Here is a 19,581-nt window from a genome sequence, read left to right on the forward strand (position 1 = left end):
CTTCCAAAACTATGTTGAATAAGAGTGGCAAGAGTGGACATCCTTGTCTTGTTCCTGATCTTAGTGGAAATGCTTTCAGTTTTTCACCACTGAGAATGATGTTTGCTGTGGGTTTGTCATATATGGCCTTTCTTATGTTGAGGTAGGTTCCCTCTATGCCCATTTTCTGGAGAGTTTTTATCATAAATGGGTGTTGAATTTTGTCAGAAGCTTTTTCTGCATCTATTGAAATGATCATATGGTTTTTATTCCTTAATTTGTTAACATGGTGTATCACATTGATTGATTTGCATATACTGAAGAATCCTTGCATTCCTGGGATAAATCCCACTTGATCATGGTGTATGATCCTTTTAATGTGTTGTTGGATTCTGTTTGCTAGTATTTTGGTGAGGATTTTTGCATCTATGTTCAACAGTGATATTGGTCTGTAATTTTCTTTTTTTGTGATATCTTTGTCTGGTTTTGGTATCAGGGTGATGGCGGCCCGTAGAACAGATTTGGGAGTGTTCCTCCCTCTGCAATTTTTTGCAAGAGTTTGAGAAGGATAGGTGTTAGCTCTTCTCTTGAATGTTTGATAGAATTTGCCTGTGAAGCCACCTGGTCCTGGACTTTTGTTTGGTTGAAGATTTTTAATTACAGTTTCAATTTCATTACTTATGATGGGTTTGTTTATAGTTTCTAGTTCTTCCTGGTTCAGTCTTGGAAAATTGTACCTTTCCAAGAATTTGTCCATTTCTTCAAGGTTGTCCATTTTATTGGCATATTGTTGTTTGTAGTAGTCTTTTATAATACTTTGTATTCCCGTTTTGTCAGTTGTCATTTCTCCTTTTTCGTTTCTAATTTTATTGAGTGTGTCTTCTCCCTTTTTTCTCGATGAGTCTGGCTAAAGGTTTATCAATTTCGTTTATGTTCTCAAAGAACCAACTTTTAGTTTTATTGATTTTTGCTATTGTTTTCTTTGCTTCTATTTCATTTATTTCTGCTCTGATTTTTATGATTTCTTTCCTTCTACTGACTTTGGGTTTTCTTTGCTCTTCTTTCTCTAGTTGTTTTAAGTGTAGGATTAGGTTGTTTATTTGAGATTTTTCTTGTTTCTTGAGGTGAGATTTTATTGCTGTAAAATTCCCTCTTAGAACTGCTTTTGCTGAGTCCCATAGGTTTTGGGTCATCGTGTTTTCGTTGTCATTTGTTTCTATGTATTTTTTAATTTCCTCTTTGATTTCTTCAGTGGTCTCTTGGTTATTCAGTAGTGCACTGTTTTGCCTCCATGTATTTGTGTTTTTTACAGTTTTTTTCCTGTAACTGAAGTCTAATCTCATATCGTTGTGGTCAGAAAAGATGCTTGATACGATTTCAGTTTTCTTAAATTTTCTGAGGCTTGATTTGTTACCCAAGATGTGAGAATGTTCCATGTGCACTTGAGAAGAAAGTGTGTTCTGCCACTTTTGGGTGGAATGTCCTATAAATATCAATTAAGTCTACCTGATCTATTGTGTCATTTAAAGCTTGTGTTTCCTTATTTATTTTCTGTTTGGATGATCTGTCCATTGGTGTAAGTGGGGTGTTAAAGTCTCCTACTATTATTGTGTTACTGTCAATTTCCCCTTTTTTGATGGTAAACATTTGCCTTATGTATTGAGGTGCTCTTATGTTGGGTGCATAAATATTTATAATTGTTATATCTTCTTCTTGGATTGATCCCTTGATCATTATGTCACGTCCTTCCTTATTTCTTTTAACAGTCTTTTTTTTTAAAGTCTATTTTATCTGATACGAGTATTGTTACTCCAGCTTTCTTTTGATTTCCATTTGCATGGAGTATCTTTTTCCATCCCTTCACTTTCTGTCTGTATGTGTCCCTTGGTCTGAAGTGGGTCTCTACAAGAGACAGCATATATATGGGTCTTTCTTCTGTATCCATTCAGCCAGTGTGTGTCTTTTGGTTGGAGCATTTAATCCATTTACATTCAAGGTTATTATTGATATGTATGTTCCTATTACCGTTTTCTTAATTGTTTTGGGTTTGCTTTTGTGGGTCTTTTTCTTCTCTTGTGTTTCCTGCCTAAAGAAGTTCCTTTAGCATTTGTTGTAAAGTTGGTTTGGTGGTGCTGAATTCTCTTAGCTTTTGCTTGTCTGTAAAGCTTTTGATTTCTCCATCAAATCTGAATGGGATCCTTGCTGGGTAGAGTAATCTTGGTTATGGATTTTTCTATTTCATCACTTTAAGTATATCCTGACACTTCCTTCTGGCCTGCAGAGTTTCTGCTGAAAAATCAGCTGATAACCTTATGGGGATTCCTTTGTATGTTATTTTTTGCTTTTCCCTTGCTACTTTTAGTATTTTTTCTTTGAATTTAATTTTTGTTAGTTTGATTAATAGGTCTTGGTGTGTTTCTCCTAGGGTTTATCCTGTATGGGACTGGTTGAGTGCAGAGGCAACTATGTGCTTATGTGAACCTAAAATAAGGGCTCTCAAAGATCCCCTAGAGAAAGGAAGTCAAGAAGTCAAACCAAGTCTCTTAATGCTGTGCTGTTCAGACAAAAACTCTCTGGGCTGGGAGGAAGCCTTAAATCATACACTGTAACTTGTATAGATATTTAAATAGATTTAAAAATTCACTGTTCTGAGGATGAATCTTACACTATTTTTTCACTTGGAAAAGATGCTTTCCAAATGAAAAAAAAAAATATTCAACTAGCTATAGAAACTTTGGTTTTAAAAGATAGGAAAATACTCAAATAAAAATAAAATTATGTAAAATAATCACAAAAACTAAGTTATTCATAAAAGTTTAAATAGTATTCCTTTTTTGTAATATAAACTCTTTCTCTCTCTAAAGCTTTTTTGGATGGGAAAAAGGAAAAATCTAAACCTAGTTTAATGATTTTGGAATTTTTGCTTCTAATTTATAACATATGAAACAAAGAAGTCAAACTTGACTTACACACATAGTGTTTTAATTCCAAGAACAGCTGGCCACCATGAACCAGAAAATGACCTTACTCCATCTTGGAGACTGGTTCTTTCCTTCCCTTTCCCTTTGTGGAACTCTTGGTCTATGTAGAGATGACAGAACACCCACTCATCTGCCTTCCCTGGGAACCCTCACTGCACATACAGCAGGATCTGACTGGCTGGTTTCATCCCTCAGATATGTGTCCTCATCTAAAATCCAATTTGTTTTCACCTTTTCCCCACAGGCCTCCATGATTGGCCACATTGTCATCTTGATGTTTCTGCTCTGCAACCTCTCCCAACCCTTCTTGGAATGAGGCACAGAACACCCTTGCTCATGAGCCCAGGCTGGAGCTCTGATGCTCAACATCACACCTATATACTAACTGACTGCTCTGTAGGCTCCTGTGGTCTGTGACCTGTGGGCGTGGATCACCAGCCCTTTTCTAGCAGTCTTCACAGAGGCACCCTCGACCCAGCCTTCCACACCCCATGCTGTCTCTTCCAAGAAACATGGGAGGTGAACATGGCCCATTTGTTTGGCAAAGAAAATGGTCATGCTTCTCAGAGGCATTTCCTGGGAAAATTCCAGGATGCTTTCAGGCTTCTACAGTTTCAAACCAGATCTTTTGGTTACTCAGAGTAATTTTGAGAATACATTTTGAACTCTTTTTGGTAACCAAGACCCTTAAAGATAGAATTAAACAGTGCTCCCTGACACATGAAAGAATTAATTTGCCTCAACTACTAGACTCTGACTCCCCTAACTAAACTATGAGTTCCTTGAGCTTGCATTTTGTTTGTTGTTTTCTTGGCATGTGGTGGTGGGTCGTCAATACATGCTGAATAAATAAAAAATCAATCACCTAGCAAAGCAAAGTTTTTGCAAATTTTGGGTCACAGATAAAAGAGTTCAGCTCTTCTTAAGCTCAACACAGCAAGTATACATGCAATGCTACAATGTATCAACCTTCCAATCCTTGATTTGCTGCCCTGTTGAGTTCTGGTCTCCTACTAAATAATAGACTTGGTCTGTTTCTGGAGACAGAAAGTGGCTGACACGCAGCCAGTAAGCCCTGAGAAGACTTCCCTTTACTGCATGGCCTAAAAGAATCTGCCAAGCTGCCTTCCCAGCAGGTTCTGACATGTTTTTATGAATCCTTCAGTAGATGCCTCTCCTTAAACCCAGTTCAGAGCACCTTTCATAGTTCTCTTTCTCATATTGGTCCCCAAATAAAAAGACACATCCCTGAGAGAGTGAAGCAATAAATCAGCTTACTAGTCTGGCCCAAAACTTCACAACAGCCTCGGGAAAGCTTATGCTTCAAAAGCCGACTCCCATCTCTCCCTCCCTTCCTCCCCGCAATTTCAGCCCATTTTATCTTGTTCTGTCCTGAGAAGATCATAGGAGTGTGGACCTTGAAGGGATGTTCACACACCTTGTCTCACCAGCACAAAGCTGGAATGAGTTCCCTTTTAAGGGGCTGCTTCTCACAACCTGCAAACATTTCACATGTACTACCCAGTCATTAAGAGATTTTCCTCTTTACACACTGCCTATCTAGAAGATTAAAGATGATTAGTGGCTGCCAAGTTACTGGAGAAGTGGGAAGAAAAGGGCCTAACTTTTAATTCTGCTCCCAGCACTCTCCAGGAAGCTGACCATCTGCCAGCACATAGGCTGGCCTCTGAGAGATTACTGACCACTCACCTGCAACTTGCCCTGCTGCCTTGTGTGGGACATGAGAAGGTCTTCAGAGGATGACATGCTTCTGGGCAGTTCTGTTGCAGCTAGGCAGGCCCCAAAAGTCTGGAGCATCTGAGCAGTGCTCTTCAACGCCAGAGCAAAGTTTTCAATGGCCTGGAAGTTCAGACAATCATAACAGTGTGGAGGGATTAACATTCACCAATATGCTCTCTCAATAGGACAGGAGAACTATTTCCTGAGTATATGAAATAGGCCATGCATTGTACTTTGTCTGTCATCTGTACATTTGTCTGTCATCTCAATAATCTAGAGTGGAAGGCATTTTATCTCCATTTTATAGAAGAGGGAACTGAAGCTCTAGCAGGTCAAGTAAATTGGCCAAGATCATATTACTAGGACAGTAAGGAAGGAAAGAAGGCAGGATTCAACCAATGGTTGTTCTATTTTTTCAGGAGTTTTCTGAGGATCAAAAGGAATGGCAAATTTGAAAGGATCTTGGGCACAGATGAGTACCTTACAAATGTAACAGTAAGAACTAAGAGAATCAGGTGTAAAGCCTGGAAATGTCATCCTAGAAATAGGGGAAATCCAAAGGCTTCCTGTGGCGAGTCCAATTAACAAAATAACTTGATTCCATGTGTCTGATTAGTGATTATTAGTAATTGGTGATTATTAGTAATCACTAATTGGAAATTGTACAGAGGACCTGCCCCTAACAGAGTAATTCAGAAAAGCTTGGCCTTAGTCTCGGCTCTGCCACTGCTTGACCATATGACCTTAGATAAATCACCTCTTTACTCTGTAAAGCCCGTGAACCACAACTACTGAAGCCTGCACGCCTAGAGCCCGTGCTCTGCAACAAGAGAAGCCCGTGCACCGCAAGGAAGAGTAGCCCCAGTTCGCCGCAACTATCTCTGCCCACGCACAGCAACGAGGACCCAATGCAGCCAAAAATAATAAATAAATAAATAAATAAAATTTATAAACAAAACCAAAAAAACACAACCAAAAAGAAAACATTACACTCTAAAACAGGGTGAATTCTCCTACTTAATCAAATGTAGTTGAGGTGTTTGTTCATCAGTAAATTTTTAAAAAATAAATAAATTTATTTATTTACTTTTGGCTGCATTGGGTCTTCACTGCTGTGTGCATGTTTTCTCTAGTTAAGAGAGTGGGGGTACTTTTTGTTGCGGTGTGTGGGCTTCTCATTGCGGTGGCTTCTCCTGTTGCAGAGCACGGGCTCTAAGCACGCAGGCTTCAGTAGTTGTGGCGCACTGGCTTAGCTGCTCCACAGCATGTGGGATCTTCCCGGACCAGGGCTCAAACCTATGTCCCCTGCATGGGCAGGTGGATTCTTAACCACTGCGGCACCAGGGACGTCCTCATCAGTAAATGTTGAACAACATGTTTCCAAAGTGAGTAGATAGAGAGGTGTGCTGACACTGCAAGGTGTTTTCAGGATGGTGGAAGCAGCTTCTGATTTTGCATAGAAAACCTAATCTTCTCAAGGGTATGGGGCTAGGAGAGCAGCGAAAGGGAAATGACAACTTTATATAGACAAACATTATTTGCTGAGTTTCAATCTCACTTTTTCCTTAATATTCCTGACCCTTCTAGTTTAGCATAATAACCATCACTACGAGTAAGTAGGAAAAAGTAAAATACTATATTTCAGATGCTTTCATAGACATTATATCACTTATTCTGCATATCAAACCTTCAGGTAGCTTTTGTTAGTCCAAGGTTTCCTACCATTGGCACTACTGATATGTTGGTCCAGATAATTCTTTATTGTGGGGGGCTGTCTAGTGCATTATAAGATGTTTAGCAGGGGCTTCCCTGGTGGCACAGTGGTTGAGAGTCCGCCTGCCGATGCAGGGGACCCGGGCTCGTGCCCCGGTCCTGGAAGATCCCACATGCCGCGGACGCGGCTGGGCCCGTGAGCCACGACGGCTGAGCCTGCGCGTCCGGAGCCTGTGCTCCGCAACGGAAGAGGCCACAACAGTGAGAAGCCCGCATACCGCAAAAACAAACAAACAAACAAAAAAACAAATAGAAACATATTAGGGCTTCCCTGGTGGCACAGTGGTTGAGAGTCCGCCTACTAATGCAGGGGACACGGTTTCGTGCCCCGGTCCGGGAGTGCCCCGCGTGCTGCGGAGCGGCTGGGCCCGTGGGCCGTGGCCGCTGGGCCTGCGAATCCGGAGCCTGTGCTCCGCGACGGGAGAGGCCGCAGCGGTGAGAGGCCCACGTACCGCAAAAAAAAAAAAAAAAAAAGATACTTAGCAGCATCCTTGGCTCCTACCCAGGATACGCCAGTAACACCCCTCTCCCCAAGTTATGACTATAAAAAACATCTATCTGAAAACATCAATAAATGTCCTCTGCGGGAAAAATTGCCCCAAGCTGAGAACCACTGTGTTAGTTGCAGGGGAGAAAACAAACTCAGAGAGGTTTAGTAACTCCCCTGAGCTCAGATAAGAAGCAATGGTGGCAACATTTAAATGCAGCTTCTTCTGACTTGGTGGGTTTCAATCTGTCTGTACACTAGAATCATCTGGGGAGTTTTGTGACCCACTAATGCCTGAGACCCATCCTAGATCAAGTAAATTAAATTCTCTGAAGTATAGCAGGGTATTTTGCAAACTCCCCAGGTGCACCCTAAATCAAGTCCCCCAAAACCCCCATACCATAAAATGAGCCAAGGCGAAGGTAATCAGCAAGAGAAGCCCTAGCTTTTATCCTTGCACCTTGTCTCTCCCCCAGCCTGTTGCTTAGAAAACCCAACCTTCCCGATGTTAGGCAGTCACGGGCAATGACTGCCCAACAGCTGATCTCTAGGTCTCCTGTCTCTAGAAAACCAGGAGGGACACTGAAAAGGGCACATAAATTGGTACTTACAGTTCGATGATTTATCCACTGACTGTGGTGATATTCCAAAGTTCCCCCTAAGTCCTCTGTCAGTTGGCTTTTGTCGATGTAGTGATGAAGGTCAGAAACGGAGTTTAACATAACGATCTAAAACAGAAAAAACCCAATATATTACTCACAGATAATTAAGTAGCTCATCTAGATTCTACTGTTATTTAATTTAAAAATTTGTTTTATTTTTTGGCTGCGCCATGCAGCATGCAGGATCTTAGTTCCCCCAGGGACCGAACCCATATCCCCTGTGCGGACAGGGGACATGGAAGCGAAGAGTCTCAACCACTGGACCACCACAGAAGTCCCTACTGTTGTTTAAATAGTACTTCAACTTTGCCTAATCAGGCATTTATATCCAAAGATGGTTACTTCAACCAGTAAGTAACTCTTTCCATTTTCCCCCTTTGAGTGAGGAATAGCAGTGTTGAACAGCCTGCAACAAAACAGTGACTTGAATCAGTGAGCTCAGTTCTAAGCTGCCTAGAAGTCAGGTCTTGCTTTAGGTAAATTTTTTTCATAAGTTCCCAGGCTAAAGTACACCCTTCAGCCACCAAAAGCAAACGCTGTACTGAGACCTAAAAATCTGCAATGAAAATTCAAACAAAAGGTGGGCTGGTGAATATCAAAATAAAATTAGGACACAAGGACCTATTGAGGAGTATGGACTGAGAAGATTCACTACACTGATGCCCCTTCTATGAGGGATGGTGATATACCCCCAACTTATCTCATGTGGAGAAAGTTTGGAGGTGATTGTGAGTGGGTTTTCATAAATTAACAAGCCTGCTGATGAACAAATGCCCAGACATCTAGAGGAGGATGACATACTCCAATCTGTCCCTTTCTACTCCACTGCAGTGGTCCTGCCCAGGGAGCAGTCCCAGCTCTCTGTAGCAGGGACAATATCATACCCCTACTCACTCTCATCTCTGAAACACACCCCCCTTGTAGCCTTTAACTGATGACTTTATATTTCTTCAGTCGTTGATTATTTTGACCTGTGAGTATAATAAACTTCTTCCTGCAAAGCCTGCCCCTCATTTCTTCCTGTGGCAGCACTGACTTTACCATGTCATATCCAACATGTACATTCTTAGAACAGATTCTTGGTCAGAGGACATGAGAATATAGGCTTTTTTCTATTTAAATAGTTTTAGTCAAGTGATAAATTTGGGATGAAAAGAATAGAAGTTAGACCCCCAAAGTCTTCAGGTAAAACAAAACTGACTGACTCATTCAACATATCTGTATTGAACTTCTAATAATGGCCAGGCTCTGAGGGATAAAACTAAGCACAAAAAGCCCTGCGTTCAAGGAACTTAAGTTTAGTGGGATTTGATTCTACATATCACTATGTTAACCTTGTCAGGCTCCATGTTCCATGCCTTTCTCCTTCACTTATGGAAAGGAGTTTGGGAATTTTAAAATTTATTTTTATAACATAAGAGAAGGGGGAAAAACAAACAAACAAACAAACCTGAATCCATCTCTGTCTTTCCCTCCTAAAATTTTTTTTTTAATAAATGTATTTTATTTATTTTTGGCTGCATTGGGTCTTTGTTGCTGTGCGCGGGCTTTCTCTAGTTGTGGTGAGCGGGGGCTACTCTTTGCTGTGGTGCACAGGCTTCTCATTGCGGTGGCTTCTCTTGTTGCAGAGCATGGGCTCTAGGCACGCGGGCTTCACTAGTTGTGGCTCGCAGGCTCTAGAGTGCAGGCTCAGTAGTTATGGCACACGGGCTTAGTTGCTCCACGGCATGTGGGATATTCCCGGACCAGGGCTTGAACCCGTGTCCCCTGCATTGGCAGGTGGATTCTTAACCACTGTGCCACCAGGCAAGTCCCTTTACTCTCATTCTTGAAATTTTTCTATGAGTTGAAAATTATTTCCAACTCAACGAAAAATAAAACCAAAAATATATTAGAAACTTTTCTATATCACTATAGATTTATCTTATTTTTCTTCTGTTTTTCATTTCTCAATTGAGATATAATTTACATAAATAAAATGCACAGATTTTAAGGGTACAGTTCAATTCATTTTGACAAATGTATACACACATGTACACTTTTTAACCAAGATATAGAACATTTCCTCAGAAAGTTCTCCTAGGCCTCCTTCTGGTCTCCACTATCTCCACCCCCAACAGCAGCCACTGTTTTAATTGTCTATCACCATAGCTTAGTTTTGCCTCTTCTTGAACTTTATATAAAAAGAATCACAGAATATATACACTTCAGGGTCTAGATTCTTTCTTTCAAGAGAATATTTCTGAGATAAATGCATGTTGTTGCATGTTCAGTACTTCACTCCTTCTTTATTGCTTAATATTATTCCTTTACATAAATATGCCACAATTTCTTTATCTATTCATCTGTTATTGCAAATGTGTTTTCATTTCTCTTGGGTGTGTCATGGGGCAGGTATATGTTTAACTTTGTAAAAAATTGCCAACTGTTTCCACCATGGTTGTACCACACCGTACCACTTTTGATGGTTGCATAATATTTAACTGACTGGGTAGACCATAATTTATTTAACCAGCTCCCTGTTGTTGGGCATTACTTTTTTCCCAATCATTTACTATTACAAACAATTTGGTAATGAATATAATTATATATGCAGCTTTCTGTATGTGCGTGAGGTACCTGCAGAATAACTCCTATAGGTAGGTCAGAGAGTATGTACATTTTAATTTTTGATAAACACCGTCAATCAGTCTTTCATATTGGTCATTACCAACTTCATTCCTAACAACAAAGTATGCAAATGCTTGTTTGCCTCATATCTCTGCCAAAGTTAGAGGTAAAAAAAATTTTTTTAACATCTTTATTGGAGTATAATTGCTTTACAATGGTGTGTTAGTTTCTGCTTTATAACAAAGTGAATCAGTTATACATATACATATATCCCCATAGCTCTTCCCTCTTGCATCTCCCTCCCGGCCACCCTCCCTATCCCACCCCTCTACGTTGTCACAAAGCACTGAGCTGATCTCCCTGTGCTATGCGGCTGCTTCCCACTAGCTATTTTACGTTTGGTAGTATATATATGTCCATGCCACTCTCTCACTTTGTCCCAGCTTACCCTTCCTCCTCCCCATATCCTCAAGTCCACTCTCTAGTAGGTTTGCGTCTTTATTCCTGTCTTGCCCCTAGGTTCCTCATAACCTTTTTTTTTTTAGATTCCATATACATGTGTTAGCATACTGTATTTGTTTTTCTCTTTCTGACTTACTTCACTCTGTAGGACAGACTCTAGGTCCATCCACCTCACGACAAATAACTCAATTTCATTTCTTTTAATGGCTGAGTAATATTTCATTGTATATATGTGCCACATTTTCTTTACCCATTCATCTGTTGATGGACATTTAGGTTGCTTCCATGTCCTGGCTATTGTAAATAAAGCTGCAATGAACATTGTGGTACATGGCTCTTTTTGAATTACGGTTTTCTCAGGGTATATGCCCAGTAGTGGGATTCCTGGGTTGTATGGTAGTTCTATTTTTAGATTTTAAGGAATCTCCATACTATTCTCCATAGTGGCTGCATCAATTTACATTCCCACTAACAGAGCAAGAGGGTTCCCTTTTCTCCACACCCTCTCCAGCATTTATTCTTTGTATATTTTTTTGACGATGGCCATTCTGACGGGTGTGAGATGATATCTCATTGTAATTTTGATTTGCATTTATCTAATGATTAATGATGTTGAGCATTCTTTCATGTGTTTGTTGGCAGTCTGTATATCTTCTTTGGAGAAATGTCTGTTTAGGTCTTCTGCCCACTTTTGGATTGGGTTGCTTGTTTTTCTGATATTGAGCTGCATGAGCTGCTTGTAAATTTTGGAGATTAATCCTTTGTCAGTTGCTTCATTTGCAAATATTTTCTCCCATTCTGAGGGTTGTCTTTTGGTCTTGTTTATGGTTTCCTTTGCTGTGCAAAAGCTTTGAAGTTTCATGAGGTCCCATTTGTTTATTTTTGTTTTTACTTCCATTTCTCTAGGAGGTGGGTCAAAAAAGATCTTGCTGTGATTTATGTCATAGAGTGTTCTGCCTATGTTTTCCTCTAAGAGTTTAATAGTGTCTGGCCTTCATTTAGGTCTTTAATCCATTTTGAGTTTATTTTTGATTATGGTGTTAGGGAGTGTTCTAATTTCATTCTATTATATGTAGGTGTCCAGTTTTCCCAGCACCACTTATTGAAGAGGCTGTCCTTTCTCCACTGTATATTCTTGCCTCCTTTATCAAAGATAAGGTGACCATATGTGCGTGGGTTTATCTCTGGGCTTTCTATCCTGTTCCATTGATCTATCTTTCTGTTTTTGTGCCAGTACCATACTGTCTTGAATACTGTAGCTTTGTAGTATACTCTGAAGTCAGGGAGCCTGATTCCTCCAGCTGTTTTACTTTCTCAAGATTGCTTTGGCTCTTCGGGGTCTTTTGTGTCTCCATACTAATTTTAAGATTTTTCTGTTCTAGTTCTGTGAAAAATGCCAGTGGTAGTTTGACAGGGATTGCACTGAATCTGTAGATTGCTTGGGGTAGTAGAGTCATTTTCACAATGTTGATTCTTCCAATCCAAGAACATGGTATATCTCTCCATCTATTTGTATCATCTTTAATGTCTTTCACCAGTGTCTTATAATTTTCTGCATACAGGTCTTTTGTCTCCTTAGGTAGGTTTATTCCTAGATATTTTATTCTTTTTGTTGCAATGGTAAATGGGAGTGTTTTCTTAATTTCACTTTCAGATTTTCCATCATTAGTGTATAGGAATGCCAGAGATTTCTGTGCATTAATTTTGTATCCTGCAACTTTACCAAATTCATTGATTAGCTCTAGTAGTTTTCTGGTAGCATCTTTAGGATTCTCTATGTAGAGTATCATGTCATCTACAAACAGTGACAGCTTTACTTCTTCTTTCCTGATTTGGATATCTTTTATTTCTTTTTCTTCTCTGATTGCTGGGGCTAAAACTTCCAAAACTATGTTGAATAATAGTGGTGAGAGTGGGCAACCTTGTCTTGTTCCTGAGCTTAGTGGAAATGCTTTCAGTTTTTCACCATTGAGGACGATGTTGGCTGTGGGTTTGTCATATATGGCCTTTATTATGCTGAGGTAATTTCCCTCTATGACTAGTTTCTGGAGGGTTTTTATCATAAATGGGTGTTGAATTTTGTCAAAAGCTTTCTCTGCAACTATTGAGATGATCATATGGTTTTTCTCCTTCAGTTTGTTAATATGGTGTATCACATTGATTGATTTGTGTATATTGAAGAATCCTTGCATTCCTGGGATAAACCCCACTTGATCATGGTGTATGATCCTTTTAATGTGCTGTTGGATTCTGTTTGCCAGTATGTTGTTAAGGATTTTTGCATCTATGTTCATCAGTGATATTGGCCCGTAGTTTTCTTTCTTTGTGACATTTTTCTCTGGTTTTGGTATCAGGGTGATGGTGGCCTCATATAATGAGTTTGGGAGTGTTCCTCCCTCTGCTATATTTTGGAAGAGTTTGACAAGGATAGGTGTTAGCTTTTCTCTAAATGTTTGATAGAATTCACCTGTGAAGCCACCTGGTCCTGGGCTTTTGTTTGTTGGAAGATTTTTAATCACATTTTCAATTTCAGTGCTTGTGATTGGTCTGTTCATATTTTCTACTTCTTCCTGGTTCAGTCTTGGAAGGTTGTGCATTTCTAAGAATTTGTCCATTTCTTCCAGGTTGTCCATTTTATTGGCATAGAGTTGCTTGTAGTAATCTCTCATGATTCTTTGTATTTCTGCAGGGTCAGTTGTTACTTCTTCTTTTTCATTTCTAATTCTATTGATTTGAGTCTTCTCCCTTTTTTTCTTGATGAGTCTGGCTAATGGTTTATCAATTTTGTTTATCTTCTCAAAGAACCAGCTTTTAGTTTTATTGATCTTTGCTATAGTTTTCTTCATTTCTTTTTCATTTATTTCTGATCTGATCTTTATGATTTCTTTCCTTCTGCTAACTTGGGTTTTTTTTTTTTGTTTTTCTTTCTCTAATTGCTTTAGGTGTTAAGGTTAGGTTGTTTATTTCAGATGTTTCTTGTTTCTTAAGGTAGGATTGTATTGCTATAAACTTCCTTCTTAGAACTGCTTTTGCTGCATCCCATAGTTTTTGGATCGTCGTGTTTTCATTGTCATTTGTCTCTAGGTATTATTATTATTATTTTTTTTTGGTGGTACGCGGGCCTCTCACTGTTGTGGCCTCTCCCATTGCGGAGCAACAGGCTCCTGACGCACAGGCTCAGCGGCAGTGGCTCACGGGCCCAGCTGCTCCGCGGCATGTGGGATCTTCCCAGACCGGGGCACGAACCTGTGTCCCCTGCATCGGCAGGCGGACTCTCAACCACTGCGCCACCAGGGAAGCCCTCTAGGTATTTTTTGATTTCCTCTTTGATTTCTTCAGTTATCTCTTGGTTATTAAGTAGTGTATTGTTTAGCCTCCATGTGTTTGTATTTTTTACAGATCTTTTCCTGTAATTGATACCTAGACTCATAGCATTGTGGTCGGAAAAGATACTTGATATGATTTCAATTTTCTTAAATTTACCAAGGCTTGATTTGTGACCCAAGATATGATCTATCCTGGAGAATGTTCCATGTGCACTTGAGAAGAAAGTGTATTCTGTTGTTTTTGGGTGGAATGTCCTATAAATATCAATTAAGTCCATCTTGTTTAATGTAGCATTTAGAGCTTGTGTTTCCTTATTTATTTTCATTTTGGATGATCTGTCCATTGGTGAAAGTTGGGTGTTAAAGGCCCCTACTACGATCGTGTTACTGTCGATTTCCCCTTTTATGGCTGTTAGTACTTGACTTATGTATTGAGGTGGTCCTATGTTGGGTACATAAATATTTACAATTGTTATATCTTCTTCTTGGATTGATCCCTTGATCATTATGTAGTGTCCCTCTTTGTCCCTTGTAATAGTCTTTGTTTTAAAGTCTATTTTGTCTGATACTAGAATTGCTATGCCAGCTTTCTTTTGATTTCCATTTGCCTGAAAAAGAACATCTTTTTCTGTCCCCTCACTTTCAGTCTGTATGTGTCCCTAGGTCTGAAGTGGGTCTCTTGTAGGCAACATATATATGGGTCTTGTTTTTGTATCCATTCAGCCAGTCTATGTCTTTTGGTGGGAGCATTTAATCCATTTACATTTAAGGTAATTATCGATATGTATGTCATATTACCATTTTCTTAATTGTTTGGGGTTTGTCATTGTAGTTCTTTTCCTTCTCTTGTGTTTCCTGCCTAAAGAAGTTCCTTTAGCATTTGTTGTAAAGCTGGTTTGGTGGTGCTGAATTCTCTTAGCTTTTGCTTGTCTGTAAAGATTTTAATTTCTCCATTAAATCTGAATGAGATCCTTGCTGGGTAGAGTAATCTTGGTTGTAGGTTCTTCCCCTTCATCACTTTAAATATGTCCTGCCACTTCCTTCTGGCTTGCAGAATTTCTGCTGAAAGATCAGCTGTTAACCTTATGGGGATTCCCTTGTATGTAATTTGTTGTTTTTCCCTTGCTGCTTTTAATATTTTTTCTTTGTATTTAATTTTTGATAGTTTGATTGATATGTGTCTTGGTGTGTTTCTCCTTGGATTTATCCTATACGGGACTCTGTGTGCTTCCTGGAGTTGATTAACTATTTCCTTTCCCATATTAGGGAAGTTTTCAACTGTAATCTCTTCAAATATTTTCTCAGTCCCTTTCATTTTCTCTTCGTCTTCTGGGACCCCTATAATTCGAATGTTGGTGCATTTAATGTTGTCCCAGAGGTCTTTGAGACTGTCCTCACTTTTCTTCATTTTTTTTTTCTTTATTCTGCTCTGCAGTAGTTTAATAATTTCCACTATTTTATCTTCCAGGTCACTTATCTGTTTTTCTGCCTCAGTTATTCTGCTAGTGATCCCTTCTAGAGAATTTTTAATTTCATTTATTGTGTTGTTCATCACTGTCTGTTTGCTCTTTAGTTCTTCTAGGTCCTTGTTAAACATTTCTTGTATTTTCTTCATTCTATTTCCAAGATTTTGGATCATCTTTACTATCATTATTCTGAATTCTTTTTCAGGTAGACTCCCTATTTCCTCTTCATTTGTTAGGTCTGGTGGGTTTCCACCTTGCTCCTTCATCTGCTGTGTGTTTCTCTGTCTTCTCATTTTACTTAACTTACTGTGTTTGGGGTCTCCTTTTCACAGGCTGCACGTTCGTAGTTCCCATTGTTTTTGCTTTCTGCCCCCAGTGGCTAAGGTTGGTTCCATGAGTTGTGTAGGCTTCCTGGTGGAGGGGACTAGTGCCTGTGTTCTGGTGGATGAGGCTGGATCTTGTCTTTCTGGTGGGCAGGTGCACGTCTGGTGGTGTGTTTTGGGGTGTCTGTGGCCTTATTATGATTTTAGGCAGCCTCTGTGCTAATGGGTAGGGTTGTGTTCCTATCTTGCTAGTTGTTTGGCATAGGGTGTTCTGCACTGGAGCTTGCTGGTCGTTGAGTGGAACTGGATCTTGGCGATGAGATGGAGATCTCTGGGAGATTTTCACCGTTTGATATTATGTGGAGCTGGGAGGTCTCTTGTGGACCAATGTCCTGAGAACTTGGCTCTCCCATCTCAGCTGCACGGCCCTGACACCTGGCTGGAGCACCAAGAGCTTGTCATCCACACGGCTCAGAATAAAAGGGAGGAAAAAAAAAAAAGAAAGAAGAAGAGAAAATAAAATAAAATAAAGTTATTAAAATAAAAAATAATTTTAAAAAAATTTTTTAAGTAATAAAAAAAAAGAAAGAAAGAAGAGAGCAACCAAACCAAACAAAAACCCCCCCAATGATAACAAGCACTAAAAACTACACTAAAAAAAAAAAGAAAAACGGACAGACATAACACTAGGACAAATGGTTAAAGCAAAGCTATACAGACAAAATCATACACAGAAGCATACACATACACACTCACAAAAAAAGAAAAAGGGAAAAATATATATATATATTGTTGTTCCCAAAGTCCACTTCCTCAATTTTGGGATGCTTCATTGTCTATTCAGGTATTCCACAGATGCAGGGTACATCAAGTTGAATGTGGATATTTAATCCGCTCCTCCTGAGGCTGCTGGTAGAGATTTCCCATTCTCTTCTTTGTTCGCACAGCTCCTGGGGTTCAGCTTTGGATTTGGCCCCAACTCTGCGTGTAGGTTGCCTGAGGGCGTCTGTTCTTCGCTCAGACAGGACGGGGTTAAAGGAGCCGCTGACTCGGGGGCTCTGGCTCACTCAGGCCAGGGGGAGGGAGGGCACGGAGTTCGGGGCAAGCCTGCAGCAGCAGGGGCCAGTGTGACATTGCAACAGCCTGAGGCACACCATGTATTCTCCCGGAGAAGTTGTCCCTGGATCATGGGACCCTGACAGTGGCGGGCTGCACAGGCTCCCGGGAGGGGAAGTGTGAATAGTGACCTGTGCTTGCACACAGCCTTCTTGGTGGCCGCAGGAGCAGCCTAAATGTCTCATGCCCATCTCTGGGGTCTGCGCTGACAGCTGCGGCTCGCGCCTGTCTCTGGAGCTCCTTTAAGCGCGCTCTTAATCCCCTCTCCTCGTGCACCAGGAAACAAAGAGGGAAGAAAAAGTCTCTTGCCTCTTCAGCAGCTCCAGACTTTTCCCGGACTCCCTCCCGGCTAGCTGTGGCGCACTTGCCCCCTTCAGGCTGTGTTCATGCTGCCAGTCCTCTCCCTGTGATCCGACCGAAGCCCGAGCCTCAGCTCCCAGCCCCCGCCTGTCCCGGCAGGTGAGCAGACAAGCCTCTTGGGCTGGTGAGTGCTGGTCAGCACCGATCCTCTGTGCGGGAATCTCTCTGCTTTGCTCTCCGCACCCCTGTTGCTGCGCTCTCCTCTGTGGCTCGGAAGCTTCCCCCATCTGCCACCCACAGTCTCCGCCTGCAAAGGGGCTTCCTAGTGTGTGGAAACCTTTCCTCCTTCACAGCTCCCTCCCACTGGTGCAGGTCCCGTCCCTATTCTTTTGCCTCTGTTTTTTCTTTTGCCCTACCCAGGTATGTGGGGAGTTTCTTGCCTTTTGGGAGGTCCAACGTCTTCTGCCAGCATTCAGTAGGTGTTCTGTAGGAGTTGTTCCACATTTAGATGTATTTCTGATGTATTTGTGGGGAGGAATGTGATCTCCATATCTCTTCCGCCATCTTGAAGCTCCTCCAGAGGTAAAATTTTTAATCTTGTCATTTTAATTTGTTTTCCTTTTATATGTATCACAACGTTGGTTTTAATTTTTACTCACAGTTGCCTATATTTGTCACCCCCATATTTTAGATCCTGATTTTTCTTTACTCATACTATTAGTTTCTCTTCCTTTTTCAATCTCTTTCTACAGTCTTGGACATCACCTTTTATATAACACCACTGGATTTATATAATTCCAGTACTCCTTTACCCAAGTCACTCCCCAACTCAAAAACCTTCACTGGATCCCCATTGCCTACTGAATTAAATCCAGAACCTTTATCCTTACACTTAAGACATATTCCATGTTTCTTATCTTTTCTTCTAAAATGTGATCCTATATGTACTTCCAACAAGAATGGGGCTTCCCCATGGACCTCACGTAAAGAGTGTACTTCCTGCTTCCATGTCCTTACACGTGCCGTTCCCTCTGCCCAGAATGCCCTCCTCTCCCTCTCTGCCTGAGGAATCCTACCTTCCTTGGAAACAAGCTCACATGCCATCTTCTGCACATGCCCTAAACAAATGCAGACAAGAAGAAAGGTCATGCTTACCGGCACTTTCATTTTAAATTCATCTCGATAGTACTTAATGCCAATGTCAGTGAATGTCCTCTGGATAAAGCAGGATGGACGAAGAATGAATATAAGCTGCAAGTTTCCTGGAAATGCTACCTGGAATGATCATAAAAAGTGTCAGGGCAAATGTCACATCCATTGGTCTCCTCTTGCCCAAGATTACAGATGACAAAGTTAAAGTGGACACCATGGATACCAAGAATTAGAATATATTTCACAGGATTTCACAGCTGAAAGAGCTCTTACTGGTCACATAATCTAAACCCCTCCTTAAAAGCAAAACCAAACCAAACAAACAAAAAGATTTTCTGATTAAAAAAACAATTTATACACTTTATAGAAAAATTGAGAAATTAATAAAAGTGTACATTAGAATAAGAAAACCACCCATGATTTCATAACCATTCTTAATATTTCAATTTAATTATTTCTAGGCTATTTTCTCTGCTTAAATATCTAGCGTAGTTAAACTCAACCTGTGGAAATATTTTGCAACCTGCCTTTTAATTTAATATTGTACCATGAGCTTTTATTTCTGTTATTAAAAATTCTTTGGAAATATTTTTATGGGTGTAACCAATCCCTTATTACTAGTGATTTAGGCTCCTCCATATTTTTAGTATTATAAATAACACTAAAATGAAATCTTTATCCACATTTTAGAGCATAGCTTCCTAGAAAAATTGCTGAGTCAAAGATTTAGTATTTTAAGGGTTCTTAATGCATCTTATTGCTAAGTTGTTTTCAGGAAGCACTGTTCTCATCTTGAGGTAAGATTCTGAGAAATGAGATAACAAATTCATGTAACAACTTAGTGTCAAAATTGGGAATCCAAGTCTCCCATCACTCATGGCTTTCCATTCTTCCAGTGGTTCTCAAGAACAACCTGCTGAAGTGCTTGTTAAAATATAGTCTGGTCTTGGGACTTCCCTGGTGGCACAGTGATTAAGAATCCACCTGCCAATGCAGGGGACACGGGTTTGAGCCCTGGTCCAGGAAGATCCCACATGTCGTGGAGCAACTAAGCCCATGAGCTACAACTACTGAGCCTGCGCTCTGGAGTCCACGAGCCACAACTACTGAAGCCTGCATGCCTAGAGCCCATGCTCTGCAACAAGAGAAGACACCACAATGAGAAGCCCGCGCACCACAACAAAGAGTAGCTCCCGCTCGCCAC

At 40.4% G+C, this 19,581-nt stretch overlaps 1 protein-coding gene across 4 annotated transcripts in view; it reads right to left on the reverse strand.

Annotated features, from left to right (window-relative positions):
- MCF2L2 (MCF.2 cell line derived transforming sequence-like 2) overlaps window positions 1–19,581 on the reverse strand; it is a 224,644-nt gene that overhangs the window by 142,548 nt on the left and 62,515 nt on the right. For all 4 annotated transcript variants that reach the window (XR_004476032.2, XM_012536226.3, XM_033403114.2 and 1 more), the window contains exons 5-7: window positions 18,381–18,500; window positions 7,572–7,688; window positions 4,671–4,820 (exon numbers count right to left, since the gene is read on the reverse strand). Coding sequence is in view for 3 of the 4 variants with exons in the window: in XM_012536226.3 (XP_012391680.2) it covers window positions 4,671–4,820; window positions 7,572–7,688; window positions 18,381–18,500 (387 nt within the window). In the remaining variant the exon portion in view is untranslated. The remainder of the gene's footprint in view (window positions 1–4,670; window positions 4,821–7,571; window positions 7,689–18,380; window positions 18,501–19,581) is intronic.

The sequence above is a fragment of the Orcinus orca genome, chromosome 5 (genome assembly GCF_937001465.1).
Source record: "Orcinus orca chromosome 5, mOrcOrc1.1, whole genome shotgun sequence".
NCBI classification, from domain to species: Eukaryota; Metazoa; Chordata; class Mammalia; order Artiodactyla; family Delphinidae; genus Orcinus; species Orcinus orca.